Source organism: Gopherus flavomarginatus, chromosome 2, assembly GCF_025201925.1.
Source record: "Gopherus flavomarginatus isolate rGopFla2 chromosome 2, rGopFla2.mat.asm, whole genome shotgun sequence".
Taxonomy (NCBI): Eukaryota; Metazoa; Chordata; order Testudines; family Testudinidae; genus Gopherus; species Gopherus flavomarginatus.
Window position 1 is genome coordinate 4,418,842 of NC_066618.1, and position 19,077 is coordinate 4,437,918.

The 19,077-nt window shown below is 51.4% G+C and overlaps 1 protein-coding gene across 5 annotated transcripts in view; it reads left to right on the forward strand.

Moving 5' to 3' along the window:
- Positions 1–19,077, forward strand: part of SCAP (SREBF chaperone) — a 118,041-nt gene that overhangs the window by 89,194 nt on the left and 9,770 nt on the right. For all 5 annotated transcript variants that reach the window (XM_050942435.1, XM_050942434.1, XM_050942437.1 and 2 more), the window contains 8 exons: positions 4,858–4,956; positions 5,391–5,609; positions 9,495–9,931; positions 11,260–11,454; positions 13,404–13,605; positions 14,590–14,705; positions 17,225–17,795; positions 18,790–18,875. In XM_050942435.1, the coding sequence (XP_050798392.1) occupies positions 4,858–4,956; positions 5,391–5,609; positions 9,495–9,931; positions 11,260–11,454; positions 13,404–13,605; positions 14,590–14,705; positions 17,225–17,795; positions 18,790–18,875 (1,925 nt within the window). The remainder of the gene's footprint in view (positions 1–4,857; positions 4,957–5,390; positions 5,610–9,494; positions 9,932–11,259; positions 11,455–13,403; positions 13,606–14,589; positions 14,706–17,224; positions 17,796–18,789; positions 18,876–19,077) is intronic.

Here is a 19,077-nt window from a genome sequence, read left to right on the forward strand (position 1 = left end):
TCAGAACTGGGCAAGAAGGAGGTCATTTGTGTACAGACTGAAAAGTGTCAATCCCAGCACAGAGCCTTGGAGTAGACTATTGGTTTGTCTTTTTCACGTGCTAACGCCGTCTCCCATGTGTACTCGGAAATGTTTGTTGTGGAGGGGGAGGTCAACGGCATTGATTATCCATGCTGGGAGAGCTCTCAACAAATTCACCAAGAGCCCCGTGTGCCAAATGATATAATATATGCTGCTGTCACATCCAGAAATATGGCTCCTGTCTTCAGGTTCTTCTGAAAACTGTCTTTGATTAATGTTGTCAAAGCTAGCACTTGATGACAAGTGCTTCGACCTCTCTGAAAGGCCTGCTTGCTTGATGCTGAGTTTTGACTCCACTTCTGGGGAGATGCACAGGAGAACAAGACACCCCAGCACCTTGAAAGGCACAGACCAACAGGAATATCAGTGGGTAGCTTGCAACATTATGTGGCTCTTTCCCCAGTTTCAGTAGAGCAATGACGTTTGACATTTGCCAGTTCTTCTGAACTCGCTCTTTTTTGACTACTCGCATGAAGAACTGCGCTAGCCAGGTTGGGCTAGTTTTTGCTTGTGCCAGGTTGAGGCACGAGGTTTGTGATCACACCCATTCTGTGCTTTGTACGTGGATTCGTCTTTCTTGGGTTTAGATTTGTTTGCTCTGGCTCCCCTAGGTAGAGCCCCATAGCGATGCTGTCTAAGCGTGGCTTCTGCTATGCGGGAGTCTGGTGTGTGTGTCTCCCTTATCTTTGTCTCTGGGAGCGAAGGACACAGCGGAGATAACATGCTGCCCTCGCGTCACAGAGTCCAAGGAGCCCTGGCGATAGGGAGCTGGGCTGCATAAATCTGGCAGGGACCTTCGCTCATGGTTGCCAAAGGGAGCAGTGCAGTGCTGAAGTCATCTAGGCACCACATGGTTCAGAGAGGAGCAGCAGAGGGAAGAGGAATTCCCTCTGCCCAAGGCCTGGGATCAGTTCCAAGCATTTGTACAGGCTGCCGCCTCCTCTCAGTCATGCCCAGGCAGCCCATCCAAGGTGGGGGAGGAGAATTTGCCCCCTCAGCTGCTGCTCTCCCCATGCCTGAAGCAGAGTTTGGTTTGATGGGAGCCATTTTGCCAGCAGCACAAGGTACACTTTTCCTAGGGATTGCTGACATGCAGGACGCCCCATTCTCCGGGGCTGGTGGCCCAATGAAAGCCTTGTGGAGAAACCCCAGGCCCTGAGACATTGCATGCACCTGGGTGCTTTGGGGAGTAAAGTAAATGTTGATACTAAACTGCTCAAGAGAGTTAGGACCAAAGCAGACTGTGAAGAACTTCAAAAAGATCTCACAAAACTAAGTGATTGGACAACAAAATGGCAAATGAAATTTAATGTGGATAAATGTAAAGTAATGCACATTGGAAAAAATAACCCCAACTATACATACAATATGATGGGGGCTAATTTAGCTACGAGGAGTTAGGAAAAAGATCTTGGAGTCATCGTGGATAGTTCTCTGAAGTCCACGCAGTGTGCAGAGGTGGTCAAAAAAGCGAACAGGCTGTTAGGAATCATTAAAAAGGGGATAGAGAATAAGACTGAGAACAGGGGCAGCTCCAGGCCCCAGCACGCCAAGCGTGTGCTTGGGGCGGCATGCCGCGGGGGGCGCTCTGCCGGTCGCCGGGAGGGCAGCAGGCAGCCAGCCTTAAGCGGCATGTCTGCAGAGGGTCTGCTGGTCCCGCGGCTCTGGTGGACCTCCCGTAGGCATACCTGTGGAGGGTCTGCTGGTCCCGCGGCTTCGGTGGAGCTGCAGGACCAGCGGACCCTCCGCAGGCACGCCTGAGGGAGGTCCACCGAAGCCACGGGACTGGCGACCAGCAGAGCGCCCCCTGCGGCATGACGCTGTGCTTGGGGTGGCAAGATGTCTAGAGCCGCCCCGACTAAGAATATATTATTGCCCTGATATAAATCGATGTTATGCCCACATCTCAAATACTGCATACAGATGTGGTCTCCTCACCTCAAAAAAGATATACCGGCACTAGAAAAGGTTCAGAGAAGGGCAACTAAAATGATAAGGGGTTTGGGGAAGATCCCATATGAGAAGAGATTAAAGAGGCTAGGACTTTTGAGCTTGGAAAAGAGGAGACTAAGGGATAATATGATAGAGGTATATAAAATCATGAGTGATGTGGAGAAAGTACATAAGGAAAAGTTATTTACTTATTCCCATAATACAAGAATTAGGGGCCACCAAATGAAATTAATGGGCAGCAGGTTTTAAATAAAAGGAAGTTCTTCACGCAGTGCACAGTCAACTTGTGGAACTCCTTGCCTGAGGAGGTTGTGAAGGCTTGGACTGTAACAGCGTTGAAAAGAGAACTGGATAAATTCATGGAGGTTAAGTCCATTAATGGCTATTAGCCAGGATGGGTAAGGAATGGTGTCCCTAGCCTCTGTTTGTCAGAGGATGGGGATGGATGGCAGGAGAGAGATCACTTGATTATTACCTGTTAGGTTCACTCCCTCTGGGGCACCTGACATTGGCCACTGTCGGTAGACAGGACACTGGGCTAGATGGACCATTGGTCTGACCCAGTATGGCTATTCTTATATTCTTATGAGTAGCCCCATCCTCCTGCTCGTGCCATTGCCCTGCCTACCTTGCTCATGCGATACATCTGATGGTCACAGACTGAGGGCCCAGTTCTGCTCTCACTGGAATCCATGAGAGCTTTGCTGCAGACCAAACAGGATCAGGGTCTGCATGGTTCATAGCCTTTCGCTACCGTCATTCCTGCGATCAGGTGTGTCTTGGCTCCCAAGCACCATCCAGAATTCTGTACAGTGCAGGGCTGGCCCAGCCTTTGTGGAGTCCCTGGTTGTGAGGGGCAGAGATGAAGTCCAGTGGGCTTCTGTTCCCCTCTGGACCTACGTCTAGAGGGCAGTTTTGGCCTTGTGCTCCTGTGTCCTGCCCCTCCCAAGATTAGCCCAGCTGCTGGGGAAGGAGCAGGAGGAAATATTTAGCCAGGAGCTGCCTTTCCTTGTGGCCTTGTCAGAGGGGACAGCTGATCCAGTGATGAATTATCTCCCCGCCTGGCCTGCTAGGTCTGTAAATTGCCAATTCCACCTGCGGCTCCAAGCAATTATGTTGCTTGGGTTTGAGAACAGCCCTGGCAGGCTGGGGAAGCCTCTCGGTTAGATTGGAAGGCCTGGAGGAGCAGGTCTCTCCCTGTTACCGCCAGGTGCTTTCCGTCCCAGTGTGCCTGGATTGGGACCAGCACTGCATGTGAGGCAGGGAGGCAGGCCAAGCAGGCCAAGAACCCAAAACAAGTGGCTCTTGATGGGGGAGGGATAGCTCAGTGGTTTGAGTATTGGTCTACTAAACCCAGGATTGTGAGTTCAGTCCTTGAAGAGGCCACCCAGGAGTCTGGGGTAAAAATCTGTCTGGGGGTTGGTCCTGCTTTGAGCAGGGGTTGGACTAGATGGTCTCCTGAGGTCCTTTCCAGTCATCATATTCTGTGGTGATCCCCATTTGAGAGGTTTCAGCCTAGCTGGCTTCACAAGGTATGAGACTGCAGTTCCCGGGGCTCCGGCCAGCAGACCCTACAAGGGATTTCCAGAGTCCTGTATCTGCAGGGGCTTTTATCTATAACTCATGCTCTCACCTCATCCCCTGGCCCTTGTCAGTGGTAGAAAACACTGACAGGAACCTGGTCCTCGGATGGTAGAAGAGTCACCCTCCAAAATGCCGTCCCCTGGGGAGAAATTTAGTTTGGAGCCCTTTGCGGGACACTTGGTGCTGGGTTTGGGGTGACTGTAGTTACATTTGTTTTTGTGGTGGTTTAGGGCTCAGTTAATTTCCCGGAGGGGTTGGCATTTTTGTGTAATCCTTGTTCCTGCAGTGACACCTGCTAGTGAGAACTGAGCATTGCATGGGGTCTGAGAAACCAGCTTCATCACTATCTCAGGTTCATAGTGGTTAGAAATTGAAAAGAGCTGTTAGTTCATGGAATCCATCCACCTCCGTGGGGACTGCAAATTGTCTGCTTGGTGGACAGTGTGAAATGAATGTTGGGGGTCTAAGGCCAGGTCACCTCACAAAACCGCCAGCACAGCTGGCATAAACTGGCCTGGTTGTAGCAGTAATTGACTAGCCTCAGAGACTGAACTCCCTGCATCCCTGTAGGACAGCGATCCGCAGACTGAGGCTCGGGAGCTGCAAGCAGCTCTTTAACGTGTCTCCTGCAGCTCTTTGCAGCACGTGATGTTAAAACGCGATGTGACTGAATACAGAGCGCTAGAGTAAATGAAACAATGGGGTCACACTCTGGTGGCTTTGCTGGGTAATGTTGGTTGCTCGTTTGGCTCCTAAAGTACTGAGGTCTCAGTATCACTGCTGAAGGAGGTCCCTTCAGGTCAGGCATGAGGCTAATTGATGGAGCGGTGCCAAGAAAGCTGGCACTGCTGCTGATTGGGGGCAGTGTGATCTAGTGGTTAGCTCACATGATTGGGAGTCGGGGGTCATGAGCTGTGCCACTGCCTTGCTCTGTGGAGTCAACTAATTCTGCCTCAGTTTCCCCAAAGTATTTTGAGACTTTTGGATGAGCAGTGCAAAGAATGTTTGGCCTGTCCTGTGACTAAACAGTCTCCAGAGTTGTCAGCTAGGCACCTTCTGTCAGAACGAACATCATAAACACAAAGGTAACCAGAGTACTGATTACAGGGATTGCCAGTAGAGTACACTCATGGCTGTGCCATAGACAGACCTCTGAAGTGCTGCTTACTCTGGGGTTAGAAGACTTGCCGTGAGCTCAGAGAGCCCTTTGCTGACCCTTGGATGTGTTGTGTCCTGCAGGAGTTTTGCCTCTTTGCTGTGGTTGGCCTGGTGTCCGACTTCTTTCTACAGATGTTTTTCTTCACCACCGTGCTGTCCATTGACATTCGCCGGATGGAGGTAGGGGATGGGCAGGGGAGGCAGGTTTTCATGCTTGACCTTTCTGTGGCTGTGCCATGCAGGACAGCTTACACCTGTGCATTTCATTGCGTGACTGAGTGTGAGCAGGCTGGTTTGGATGGACAGGAGTGCGTGCCAGGCGTCTGGGTGTGGGGGTGAGTGGGGAGGGCAGGGGACCAGGAGCAAGGGCAGCTGGGCGTGAGAGTGAGCAGTTCCAATCACATGGATATAGAGAGACCGAGCACAGGCGTGAGCATGAGTGTATCTGTGAGACTCTGCGCTTGGATGTAGGCATGCACCTATGGACCGCACAGCCGTGTGTGAGAACAGCCGATGCCTGGGCTTGGATGTGTGTGCAGCTAATTGTGTGTTAGTTTCTCTTGAGGAAGGACCTAGTCTCTGCTGCTCTAATCCATGTGCTCTCCTGTTGGCAGCTCGCTGACCTGAACAAACGGCTGCCAGCAGAAGCCTGCATGCCCCCAGCAAAGCCAGTGAGTCGCTCCCAGAGATACGAGCGCCAGCCAGCCATGCGGCCAGCCACCCAGCACACCATTACCCTGCAGCCGTCATCCTTCAGGAATCTGCGCCTGCCCAAGAGGCTGCGGGTCATCTACTTTTTTGCCAGGACCCGACTGGCCCAGCGGCTCATCATGGTACACCCTGTGCTATTTGTTCTCTGGTTCACCTCCCCTCTGGCCGTATGCGCCCCCTGCCCTGGCTGTACATCCACGGAGCAGACACCCAAAAGATGCTCATGCCTCCTCGTTTCTCAGCAGTCCTGGCACTCCCCTGAGAGGAGCGGCTGCTGTCGGAGAATTGATTCTCCAGGAAAATGTTCTACCTGCACGTATCTGCTCCAGGGCTCTGCAGACCAGCAGACAGTGCTGCCATGTGGTCTCTTTTTGTCTGTATCGCACATGGGTAGTGGTTGACAATTCCCACTTACCCTGCAACATGAAGGGCGCCCTGCAGAGGTGGCTCTTCAGGCATGGTTGGGTGTGGGGAGGGCGGAGACGCTTGCAGGCCGGCCAAGGAGAGTTCAGGTCCTGGGGCAGCGGGGAAGCAGGCACAGCAGCATTTTACTACATAAGCAATTAAAGCATTTTCTGTAGCATGTCGTGGGGGCCCTGTCAATATAGAGCCAGTTTCCCAGGATGCACATGTGCACATGAGGAGCGGGGGTGTCAGGTGGAGCCCAAGTGTCGGGTTTTTGTGGATGGTTTGTAAGTATTTTCTAGATTCTAGGGCTGGAAGGGACCTTGAGAGGTCATCGAGTCCAGTCCCCTGCCCTCATGGCAGGACCAAATACTGTCTAGACCATCCCTGATAGACATTTATCTAACCTACTCTTAAATATCTCCAGAGATGGAGATTCCACAACCTCCCTAGGCAGTTTATTCCAGTGTTTAACCACCCTGACAGGACCTTTTTCTTAATGTCCAACCTAAACCTCCCTCACTGCAGTTTAAGCCCATTGCTTGCTCTATCCTTAGAGGCTCAGATGAATAAGTTTCCACCCTCTTCCTTATGACACCCTTTTAGATACCTGAAAACTGCTATCATGTCCTCTCTCAGTCTTCTCTTTTCCAAATTAAACAAACCCAATTCCTTCAGCCTTCCTTCATAGGTCATGTTCTCAAGACCTTTAATCATTCTTGTTGCTCTTCTCTGGACCTTCTCCAATTTCTCCACATCTTTCTTGAAATGCAGTGCCTAGAACTGGGCATGAGAATGACTTCTTATGTCTTGCTCACAACACACCTGTTAATGCATCCCAGAATCACGTTTGCTTTTTTTGCAACAGCATTAGACTGTTGACTCATATTTAGCTTGTGGTCCACTATAACCCTTAGACTCCTTTCTGCCGTACTCCTTCCTAGACAATCTTGTCCCATTCTGTATGTGTGAAACTGATTGTTCCTTCCTAAGTGGAGCACTTTGCATTTGTCTTTGTTAAACTTCATTCTGTTTACCTCAGACCATTTCTCCAATTTGTCCAGATCATTTTGAATTATGACCCCGTCCTCCAAACCAGTTGCAATCACTTCCAGTTTCGCATAATCTGCAAACTTAATAAGCGTACTTTCTATTCCAATATCTAAGTTGTTGGTGAAGATATTGACAAGAGCGTGTCCCAAAACAGACCCCTGCGGAACCCCACTTGTTATACCTTTCCAGCAGGATTGGGAACCATTAATAATGACTCTCTGAGTACAGTTATCCAGCCAGTTATGCACCCACCTTATAGTAGCCCCATCTACGTTGTATTTGCCTAGTTTATTGATAAGAATTTCATGCGAGACTGTATCAAATGCCTTACTAAAGTCTAGGTATACCACATCCACCACTTCTCCCGTATCCACAAGTGTCATTATCCTGTCAAAGAAAGCTATCAGATTGGTTTGACATGATTTGTTCTTTACAAATCCATGCTGGCTATTCCCTATCACCTTACCACCTTCCGAGTGTTTGCAGATGATTTCCTTAATTACTTGCTCCATTATCTTCCCTGGCACAGAAGTTAAACTAACTGGTCTGTAGTTTCCTGGGTTGTTTTTATTTCCCTTTTTATAGATGGGCACTAGATTTGCCCTTTTCCAGTCTTCTGGAATCACTCCCGTCTCCCAGGATTTTCCAAAGATAATAGCTAAAGGCTCAGATACCTTCTCTATTAGCTTCTAAGTATTCTAGGATGGATTTCATCAGGCTCTGGTGACTTACAGGCAACTAACTTTTCTAAGTGATTTTTAACTTCTTGTTTTTTTATTTTATCTTCCAAACCTACCCCCTTCCCATTAGCATTCACTATGTTACGCATTCCTTCAGACTTCTCGGTGAAGACCGAAATAAAGACATCATTAAGCATCTCTGCCATTTCCAAGTTCCTGTTACTGTTTCTCCCTCCTCACTGAGCAGTGGGCCTACCCTGTCCTTGGTCTTCCTCTTGCTTCTAATGTATTGATTAAAAGTCTTCTTGTTTCCCTTTACTCCTGTAGCTAGTTTGAGCTCATTTTGTGTCTTTGCCTTTCTAATCTTGCCCCTGCATTCCTGTGCAGTTTGCCTGTATTCATCCTTTGTAATTTGTCCTAGTTTCCATTTTTTATATGACTCCTTTTTATATTTTAGATCATGTAAGATCTCATGGTTAAGCCAAGCTGATCTTTTGCCACATTTTCTATCTTTCCTACCTAGCAGAATAGCTTGCTTTTGGGCCCTTAATAGTGTCCCTTTGAAATACTGCCAACTCTCCTCAGTTGTTTTTCCCCTCAGTCTTGATTCCCATGGGACCTTACCTATCAGCTCTCTCAGCTTACTAAAATCCGCCTTCCTGAAATCCATTGTCTCTATTTTGCTGTATTCCCTTCTACCCTTCCACTTGCAGTTCCTCTTTGAAGGGTGAGTCTCTGCCCAGGTCTGTGGGCATCAGTCATAGAATCATAGAATATCAGGGTTGGAAGGGACCTCAGGAGATCATCTAGTCCAACCCCCTGCTCAAAGCAGGACCAATCCCCAACTAAATCATCCCAGCCAGGGCTTTGTCAAGCCTGACCTTAAAAACCTCTAAGGAAGGAGATTCCACCACCTCCCTAGGTAACCCATTCCAGTGCTTCACCACCCTCCTAGTGAAAAAGTTTTTCCTAATACCCAACCTAAACCTCCCCCACTGCAACTTGAGACTTACTCCTTGTTCTGTCCTCTGCCACCACTGAAAACAGTCTCGATCCATCCTTTTTGGAACCCCCTTTCAGGTAGTTGAAAGCAGCTATCAAATCCCCCCTCATTCTTCTCTTCTGCAGACTAAACAAGCCCAGTTCCCTCAGCCTCTCCTCATAAGTCATGTGTTCATGACTAATCATTTTTGTTGCCCTCTGCTGGACTCTTTCCAATTTTTCCACATTCTTCTTGTAGCGTGGGGCCCAAAACTGGGCACAGTACTCCAGATGAGACCTCAAAAATGTCGAATAGAGGGGAATGATCATGTCCCTTGATCTGCTGGCAATGCTCCTATTTATACAGCCCAAAATGCCATTAGCTTTCTTGGCAACCAGGACACCCTGTTGACTCATATCCAGCTTTTTGTCCTCTATAACCCCTGGGTCCTTTTCTGCAGAACTGCTGCCTAGCCACTCGGTCCCTAGTCTGTAGCAGTGAATGGGATTCTTCCGTCTTAAGTGTAAAACTCTGCACTTGTCCTTGTTGAACCTCATCAGTTTTCTTTCGGCCTGTCCACTAATTTGTCTAGGTCCCTCTGTATCCTATCCCTACCCTCCAGCGTATCTACCACTCCTCCCAGTTTAGTGTCATCTGCAAACTTGCTGAGGGTGCAGTCCACGCCATCCTCCAGACCGTTAATGAAGATATTGAACAAAACTGGCCCCAGTCCCAGGGAGCAGGGCTATATCTTGAGGCGGGATGCACCTTCTGGGGGATGTGGCTGAGGACTGGCTACACCGATGCCCTGGTGTCTGTGCAGTTATGGTGCTGAGGTGAGGGTGCTGTGTACTAAATAGCCTTGTCTCTTCACTTGTACGGTGCAGGCTGGAACGGTGATTTGGATTGGAATCCTGGTGTACACAGATCCCGCTGGCCTCCGCACCTACCTCACGTCACAGGTCACAGAGCAGAGCCCGCTGGGAGAAGCAGGACTGCCTCCCATGCCAGTTCCTGGAGGGGTCCTTCCAGCTGGGGATGCCAAGCTCTCCTTCTCGGTCTTCCCCTCGGAACCCGTGCAGCTGTCAGAGAACCAGACGCAGCAGCAGCGCGAGCAGAAGGAAGGGCTAGAGTCCCGGAATGGGCTGGAGGCAAATCAGCAGCCGTGGGCCCAGGGACCGGAGAACCAAGGCAGTGGGCAGCCAGAGCCGGGCACCAAGGCAGAGGTCACATGGGGTGTGGAGGATGAGGAGATCTGGAGGAAGCTCTCCTTCCGACACTGGCCATCCCTCTTCAGCTACTACAACATCACCCTGGCCAAAAGGCAAGTGGGTTGCAGACCAGGTGGCCAGAGCCCTTAGAATCTGCATAGAATTGAATCCCATCAGGTTTGGCTCAGCCCTTCATGCTTGGAGCAGATAAACTGAATTTCACGCAGCTCACTGTGGGTGGGTCTTCTGGGCAGCCCCTTCAAACAGGCCGAGTCTGCCTTGCATGGACACTGTACATCACTGAGCACATAGCATGGGGCTTTGCCTTGGGCCAAAACACGCCCTTCCCTTCCCACTGGTGTTTGGCGTGTTGTGCCTGGAGACTTCCCTCCACCCCAGAGGTGGCTGCACTGCAGTGGGGCCATATGCACACGTTCAGAGAGCGCTTGTGTCCATCTGGAATTAAAGGCCAATATGAAACTAAGGTTAATGACAGACATGTGGCAAAAAGAACAGGAGTACTTGTGGCACCTTATAGACTAACAAATTTATTTCAGCATAAGCTTTCGTGGGCTACAGCTCACTTCTTCGGATACACAGAATGGAACACACAGACGAGATATTTATACATACAGAGAACATGAAAAGGTGGAAGTAAGCATACCAACTGGGAGAGTCCAATCAACTGAAAAGAGCTGTCGTCAGCAGGAGAAAAAAAACCTTTGAAGTGGTAATTGAGATGACCCATAGAAGGTGTGAGGAGAACTTAACATAGGGAAATAGATTAAATTAGTGCAATGACCCAACCATTCCCAGTCTCTGTTTAAACCTATGTTAATTGTATCTAATTTGCATATTAGTTCGAGTTCAGCAGTCTCTCTTTGGAGTCTGTTTTTGAAATTTTTTTGTTGTAAAATTGCCACCTTCAAATCTGTCACTGTTAACCTATTTGTTAGTCTCTAAGGTGCCACAAGTACTCCTGTTCTTTTTGCGGATACAGACTAACACGGTTGCTGCTCTGCAACAGACATGCTGCAGTGCAGCCAGCTCAATGGAGGGCTCCTGGGGCGAGGTTCACTGACCCGAGCTATACAGACAGTTACTAGATCATTACATTGGTCCCTTCTGGCCTTCAAATCCCTGAAATCCAGGCAGCCTAGCGGTGAGCTGCTCCAGTGCTGGCTGTTTGTCCCCCTCTTCAGGGAGCTCAGGGAGGAAGCTGAGCTCCAGTAGACTTCGGATGCTCTTCCAGGCACATAGCGAAGCCCCGGGGGTTGGGATAGCTAAACCTGGCCTGGGCAAAGCCCTGGAGAATACCCAGAGTGGCCCTGCCCTGGCGTGGCCCCATGGGAGGGATGAGCTAGATGATCTTATGGGATTTTGCCATCTCTGCATCCTGCCATTCCTAAGCTGGTCCCTCATCTTTCCTTCCTCTCCCCAGGTACATCAGCATCCTCCCAGCCATCCCTGTCACCTTATACCTGAATCCACGAGAAGCCTTAGAAGTGCGCCACCCTCAGGAGGCTAATCGCTACCACTCTTTCTTCCCTTCGAGCCTCGGGAAATTGGAGGCGGTGGATCGGCCTGGTGAGGCCTTGCCCAAACTGCAGGGACACCGGGACGTCACGCTGTACAAGTAAGAGAGCTGACAGTCCCCCATGATCCACCCCTTTGGCCCTGCCTCCGTCACCCGGAATGGGCAGCTTGGTTGTCTGGCGGCTCAGAGTCTCCTTGGGGAGAAAATATGGTCAGAGCTGAAAGAAGCCCTGTCGAGTCCCGGGTGCTTCTGTTCTGCTAGGGCAGAGTTACATTAATCATTCCCCTTATTGTGGTCTTCAGAGGCTGAGAGCTTCCTAGCGGGCGAGTCAGTGAGCAGCCTAAGCTGTTAGCTAGTGTGCTGAGTCCCAGGAAAAGGGGGGCTGCTTGTCACAATGTCCCGGACACGAAGGGGCTGATGGTAAAACTCCATGCGTGCGTAAGTGTTCATTGCATGTGCATGGGATAATCATGCACAGTTAGCCAGGCCCTTTGAAGAGCCAGCTTTGCTTGCTCAGAGCTATGGCTAGCTGGGCAACTTGCTGCTGTTTTACCAGACCGCAGCATCCAGCCGGGCATGATGTGCAGCGCAGCAACAAAAAGAGAGAGGTGTCAGGAGGTGAGGCCAATGGGAGGGAAAGGAGTTAAGCATCTTTGGGGTGGGTGACCCTTCATGAGTTATCAGACAACACTCTCAAGGCTAGGAAGGAAACCACTGTACCGTTGAGAAGGTGGAGAGCCCACTTTCCACTAGCGTCAGCATTCTTAATCAGCAGGGCATGCGTGAAATACCTGGAAATCACATCATCTTGCCTTTTATTCCCTACCTTGCATTCCTGCATGATTTTAGCTCTCGTTGTGTGAAAAACTGGCAGAAAACTAAGTCTGGATTTTATAATTGACTAGTGGTTTTGGGGACCTCAATTTTTGAATGTCCAACGTGAGATGCCCTACAGGGGTGTCATTTCCAGAAAGTGCTGAACACCTGCTTTCTGAAAATCAGGCCTCTTTAAGGCGTCTCTGGCTGGGCACTCCGAACTGGAGGAACCCAAAGTCACTAGTCACCACTGAAAATCTGGATCCAATCCTGTTTAGCGTTCACATCCACTAGCATCAACTCTACCTGGTCCTGAGCACACTGTTCAAATCCTACTGCAAGCAAAGAGGTCTGCCTGAGGGATCAAATCTCTAGGGCAGGGGCAAGCTTTGTGTTGCTTTTCTGTTCAGAGCCTTGATCGACAGGGCCCTGATCTTGGCCTGGGGTCCTTAGTTCTCTCCCGTAATGTAACTAGTAATGACAAGGCTGTCAGAATGATGGAGTAGCAAGGTACAATATGGTGCAGCCTCTTGGGGTGGCCGGGCCAGAATGTGTCTGTTTGGAAATCAGAATTTCCATCCTGCAGGAAATTCTTACACTTCAACATTTGTTTTCATTCCAAAATGAGAGAAAAGGTCAGAAGAGCAAACATTTTTGTGGAATGTTTCTGAAAAATTTCCATTCAGCAATGTTGAAAGGACGTGTTTTTTAATGTGTTCGATTGAAACTTTTCACTCTGAATTTTCCCATTGGAAAATGTTGCCAACACTGACTTTTGCCCCAGGAAAAATGTCAATTTCAGCCAAACCTGGTGTTGTGTCTTGGGGAAATTCTAGTCGACAAACTGATACTAGCCATTTGCATGACACTTTCAGACTCAGCGATGTTACTTGATTGGATTTAAAACAATGGAGAAAGGTTTTTCTTCCCCCGCCCCCTCATTCCCTCTGCCTTTTTAACATTGTAAACAGGTGTTTAAAATGCCTCCCAGGCTGCATATGCAGCGGCTCCTAAAACCTGCAGGCGCTTTTTGCCCTCAGCTGAGTACCTGCAGGCGGCTGGACTCTGAAGTTCTCCTCTTTATTAAGAAACTAAATTGGGAGCCCTAAACCAGCCACCTGTGTAAGCAACAGTCCAGATCAGAGTAGCTGCTTCCTCGGAAGCACTGTGTTGGGAGCATTGTGTGCCAGAGGTGGTGGTGTGGCACAGCTAACATCCTTCTCTCCCATCAGGGTAGCTGCTCTGGGCCTGGCCTCTGGCATCCTCCTGGTTCTTCTGCTCTTCTGCCTGTACAGAGTGTTCTGCCCCAAAAACTATGGGCAGAACGGGCTCTCGCACAGCCGGAGGAAGAGAGGGGACCTGCCCTGTGACGACTATGGCTATTCCCCACCTGAGACCGAGATCGTCCCCCTGGTCCTCAGGGGTCACCTCATGGTAGGTTGGCCTGGGGCATATGCAGTGTCCAGTTTGCCTCACTGCAGGGGCCCCGCTAGGGTGACCAGAGGAGAGGAAGAAAATAGCAGGACACATGGGGGGGCGTAGGGGGAGTGTCCGCTGGCGGAGCAAAAAAAAAAAAAAAGTGCTGCCAGCGGAATGACGTATCGGGACACATTGCATCTCGACCAAAGATTGGTCAGGACGCGGGACAAACACCTAAATATCAGGATTTTATCGGGACGTCTGGTCACCCTAGGGCCCACACAACCCACCTCTTACCCCCTTTGCCATCGTGAAGTGGCAGACATAGAACTGGTGGGCATGTAACGTAGCACAGAGCCATGTGACTCACTGGGGCTAACGGGGGCCAGGGGCACTGTGCAGGCAGCCCTAGGGTGATGGAGCAGGACGTGCCCCCATGTCTTTGGCCCTCACAGTCTGGGATGTGCTGTGGGCCCTCGGCTGCTAGCCCAGCTGGCGCCCTTCACTAGCTGGGCTGTTCAGCCCCTCTCCCCTGGCAGTAGCTTGCAGAGCACATCCTGGTTTGTTCTCAGTAGTACAAGGAGGTGGGCATGTGGCCTGGGTGCCAGATGGGGCCCATGGAGACTTACAGCACCCCATGTACTCGCAGACTCCAGAGTTTTACACTGCAGCCGCCTTCATCCTGAGTATGGAGCTGAGACTACAAGTCCCAGGAGGCAGTGCTATGTCGTGAGCCAAGCAGCCAGCCTGCATTGCATGCTGAGGGGCCTGTCCTCTCCTCAGGCCACACTTCTCTATTGAAAGTGAAGACAGCTGGAGTCTGGTCTGCCCACTGGTGCCAGTGTGTGCAGTCCTTGGGCTCCGAGCCCATTGCTTTGGTGATCCCGAGCTTCACTGGCTGGGGGCTTCTGCCAGGCCAGGGGAGAGTGCAGAGCACTCCCAGGAACGTGGGGGTTGGCTGGTTCCACGGACTCAGCCTAGGCTGCTCTTCCCCCTCAGGATATCGAGTGCCTGGCCAGTGACGGGATGCTGCTCGTCAGCTGCTGCCTGGTGGGTCAGATCCGAGTGTGGGATGCTCAGACCGGAGACTGCCTTACTGTCATCCCCAAACAAGGGTACGTTCACTACTGTGTGAAAAGTGTAAACACGTCATGTCCTTATACAATCGTTGCTCACTAACCCATGCAAACACACCCCTGTCCTTATACAATCGCTGCTCACTAACCTGTGCACACACGCCCCTGTCCTTATACAATCGCTGCTCGCTAAACCGTTCAAACACGCCCCTGTCCTTATACAATCGCTGCTCGCTAACCCGTGCAAACACGCCCCTGTCCTCATACAATCACTGCTCGCTAACCTGTGCAAACACGCCCCTGTCCTTATACAATCGCTGTTCGCTAACCCGTGCAAACACGCCCGTCCTCATACAATCGTTGCTCGCTAACCCATGCAAACACGCCCATCCTCATACAATCACTGCTCGCTAACCCGTGCAAACATGTCATGTCCTTATACAATCACTGCTCGCTAACCTGTGCAAACACGTCCGTCCTTATACTATTGTTGATCGCTAACCTGTGCAAACACGCCCCTGTCCTTATACAATCGCTGCTCGCTAGCATGTGCAAACATGCCCCTGTCCTTATACAATTGCTGCTCGCTAACCCGTGCAAACACACCCCTGTCCTTATACAATCACTGCTCGCTAACCCGTGCAAACATGCCCCTGTCCTCATACAATCACTGCTCGCTAACCCGTGCAAACACGCCTGTCCTTATACAATCGCTGCTCGCTAACCTGTGCAAACACGCCCCTGTCCTTATACAATCGCTGCTCGCTAACCCGTGCAAACACGTCATGTCGTTATACAATCGTTGCTCGCTAACCCATGCAAACACGCCCCTGTCCTTATACAATCGCTACTCGCTAACCCGTGCAAACACGCCCCGTCCTTATACAATCACTGCTCGCTAACCCTTGCAAACACGCCCCGTCCTTATACAATCGTTGCTCGCTAACCCGTTCAAACACACCCCGTCCTTATACAATCGTTGCTCGCTAACCCGTCCAAACACGCCCCTGTCCTTATACAATCGTTGCTTGCTAACCCGCGCAAACACGCCCCTGTCCTTATACAATCGCTGCTCGCTAACCCGTGCAAACACGCCCCTGTCCTTATACAATCGCTGCTCGCTAACCCATGCAAACACTCCCCTGTCGTTATACAATCGCTACTCGCTAACCCGTGCAAACACGCCCCGTCCTTATACAATCACTGCTCGCTAACCCTTGCAAACACGCCCCGTCCTTATACAATCGTTGCTCGCTAACCCATCCAAACACGCCCCTGTCCTTATACAATCGCTGCTCGCTAACCCGTGCAAACACGCCCCTGTCCTTATACAATCGCTGCTCGCTAACCTGTGCAAACACGCCCCGTCCTTATACAATCGCTGCTCGCTAACCTGTGCAAACATGCCCCTGTTCTTATACAATCACTGGTCACTAGCACGTGCAAACGCGCCCCAGTCCTTATACAGTCGCTGCTCACTAACCCGTGCAAACACGCCCATCCTTATACAATCGCTGCTCGCTAGCCTGTGCAAACACGCCCCTGTCCTTATACAATTGCTGCTCGCTAACCTGTGCAAACACGCCCGTCCTTATACAATCGCTGCTCGCTAACCTGTGCAAGCACGCCCCTGTTCTTATACAATCGCTGCTCGCTAGCCTGTGCAAACACGCCCCTGTCCTTATACAATTGCTGCTCGCTAACCTGTGCAAACACGCCCCTGTCCTTATACAATTGCTGCTCGCTAACCCGTGCAAACACGCCCCTGTCCTTATACAATCGCTGCTCGCTAACCTGTGCAAGCACGCCCCTGTTCTTATATAATCGCTGCTCGCTAGTCTGTGCAAACACGCCCCTGTCCTTATACAATCGCTGCTCGCTAGCCCGTGCAAACACGCCCGTCCTTATACAATCGCTGCTCGCTAGCCTGTGCAAACACGCCTGTTCTTATACAATCGCTGCTCGTTAACCCATGCAAACGCGCCCCTGTCCTTATACAATCACTGCTTGCTAACCTGTGAAGCATATCCCTGACATTACACAGTCACTGCTCACTATCCTGTGCAAACACCCATGTCCTTACACAGTCACTGCTTGCTAACCCCTGCAAGCACACCCTGTCCTTACACAGTCACTGCTCAATAACCTGTGCAAACACAACCCTCTTCTTACATGATCACTGCTCACTAACCCATGCAAGCACACTCCTGTCCTTACCTAGTCACTGCTCACTAACCCGTGCAAACATACCCCTGTACTTACAGATCAGTGTTCACTGACCTGTGCAAATACACACCTTATTTACACATTGGTGCTCATTAACTCATGTAAACACTCCCCTGTCCTTACACGATCGCTGCTCACTAACCCACGTAAACGCATGCTGGAAGAAATTAACTCATGGTTTTTGTTAGGACACCCTGCTGCCCCAGCTGTTAGAAAAGGGGTGATTTTCACCCCTCCATAGAGTCACAGTTCACCTGTTGTTCCCAGCCAGTCCCTCATCCTCTCCCAGACTGTATGGAAGGGAGCGCTAACCTGCAGCTGCTGCATTTCAGGTTGCGCAGAGACAGCAGCGGCATCTTTGATTACCAGGAGAGCTGGGATCACAGCCCAGACCCCAAGAACGGGCTGGAAGATCCCTTCGACAACAGCCACCTGCTCAAGAGGATGCTGAGCCCCCCGCAGCCCCCTCTGTTCTGCAACCAGCCAGACCTCACCTCTCTCATCGACACCAACTTCTTGGAGCAGGCCAAGGTGGTGGATCCAGAGCCCAGGCACCGCGCAGTCTGCGGCCGGCACAAGGACACTGGCTACAACTTCGGCAGACTGGTAGAGAAGGTCTATGAGGAGCAGAGCGTTTCGAACTGCATGAACTTCGCTGGCTTCCCAGCCACACACGGGCAGGTGGTTTCCTGCACTAGGACGGGCAGCACCAGGCCCCTGAACTGCGGGACTGGGGAAGGAGGGTGCAGCGCCCGCAGGAAGAGCCTAGGGGACGAGCCTTTGGCTGGTTTTGAAAAGTCCTCCCCTGTCTCTGCCTGGGCCAGTGATTTGGAAAGCTCTGTCTGGAGCCTGGATCTGCGGGGCAACCTCATTGTGGCTGGCCGGAGCAACGGGAAGCTGGAGGTAAGTAGAGGGCTCCCTGCCCCTGAATAGGCACCGAGGAAGCCATAGCAGGCTGTACTCCGCACTCACCCATCCGTGGTCCCGGAGCACTGGTCCCTCTGTGGCGCCCCTGTGAGTGAGGGCTCAAGGCAGCTGTCCTAGGGTGTTTCTAGAACTCCTGCAGAGCCAGGTGGTAACAGATCTGCAGCCAGGTACGCCACCTGCACACTCCTCCTGCCCCCAGTGCCGGGGCCCGAGCTACGGAGCTCCTGGAGGGACTGCTGTCACCTGCCTAGGGCCTAGGGGACACCCTGGCAGCCGAGGGCAGCAGGGCAGGGCTGGTGACAGACACACTAGACAGCTCATTACATGAGTTTCCATTTCCCGTCCTGCTCTGCCACACTGGAGCCGGGAAGGATTGACTGCGGCCGGGGCTCCCCTTAAAAGTTAGGTTGAAAAGCTACATCGCTCAGGGTATGAAAAATCCCCACTGTGGACTGACAGAGCTGTGCTTCCCTGGCCTCCATGGAGCTGCGGCTCTGTCGCCAGAACGCATCCATCCATGCAGCTGCCGGTGCTCCAGGAGGTGGCGTTCCCGCAGCGACAGAAGAATCCCTTCATTGGCGTGGCTGCGACTATGCTACAGGGTGATGGCGGCATGGCTGCGGCTCCGTAGTTGTGCTGGTGTAGTCTGCGTAGCATAGCTATGCCCTGAACTTGCTTCTAAACCTCATCTCCAGGCCGCATCACAAGACTGCTTCAAAATCTGGTGCAAATCCATCTCAACTGCGAACAGGAACAGCAGTGGGGTGGGGGGTGCTGCAGGGCAGGACTGAGGTAGGTTGAGGGATTCATATATAGTTATTTCAAGGGCCCAACTCTCAGGGGGCCTGACCACAGCCAGCATTATTGTTACAATCATTTTAAATTCCAAACCACTTGAATTCCCCCAGCCATCCGCTCTGCGAGGCAGGGACTCCTCCCCCGGCTCCCTGTAACTCCACCTCTCTTCCAGGTGTGGGATGCCATCGAGGGGACCTTATGGTGCAGTAACGAGGAGAGTCAGTCCGGAATCACAGCACTCGTCTTCCTGAACAACAGGTAACGGAGAGCCTCTGACGTGCCATTCCCCAGGGGTCTCGCCAGGGAGGAGGCCGTTAAGGCAGGAGTCCAGCTGTCTGGGTCCAGGGGAGGTGATGCAGGCAGCTCCAGTTGTGGTGGACAGAGCTGTCTCCTTGCTGGCAGACTGGGGCATGGAGACTGACCCCTCCCACTGCCCCTCTCCAGGTGGTGGCCGGGTCAC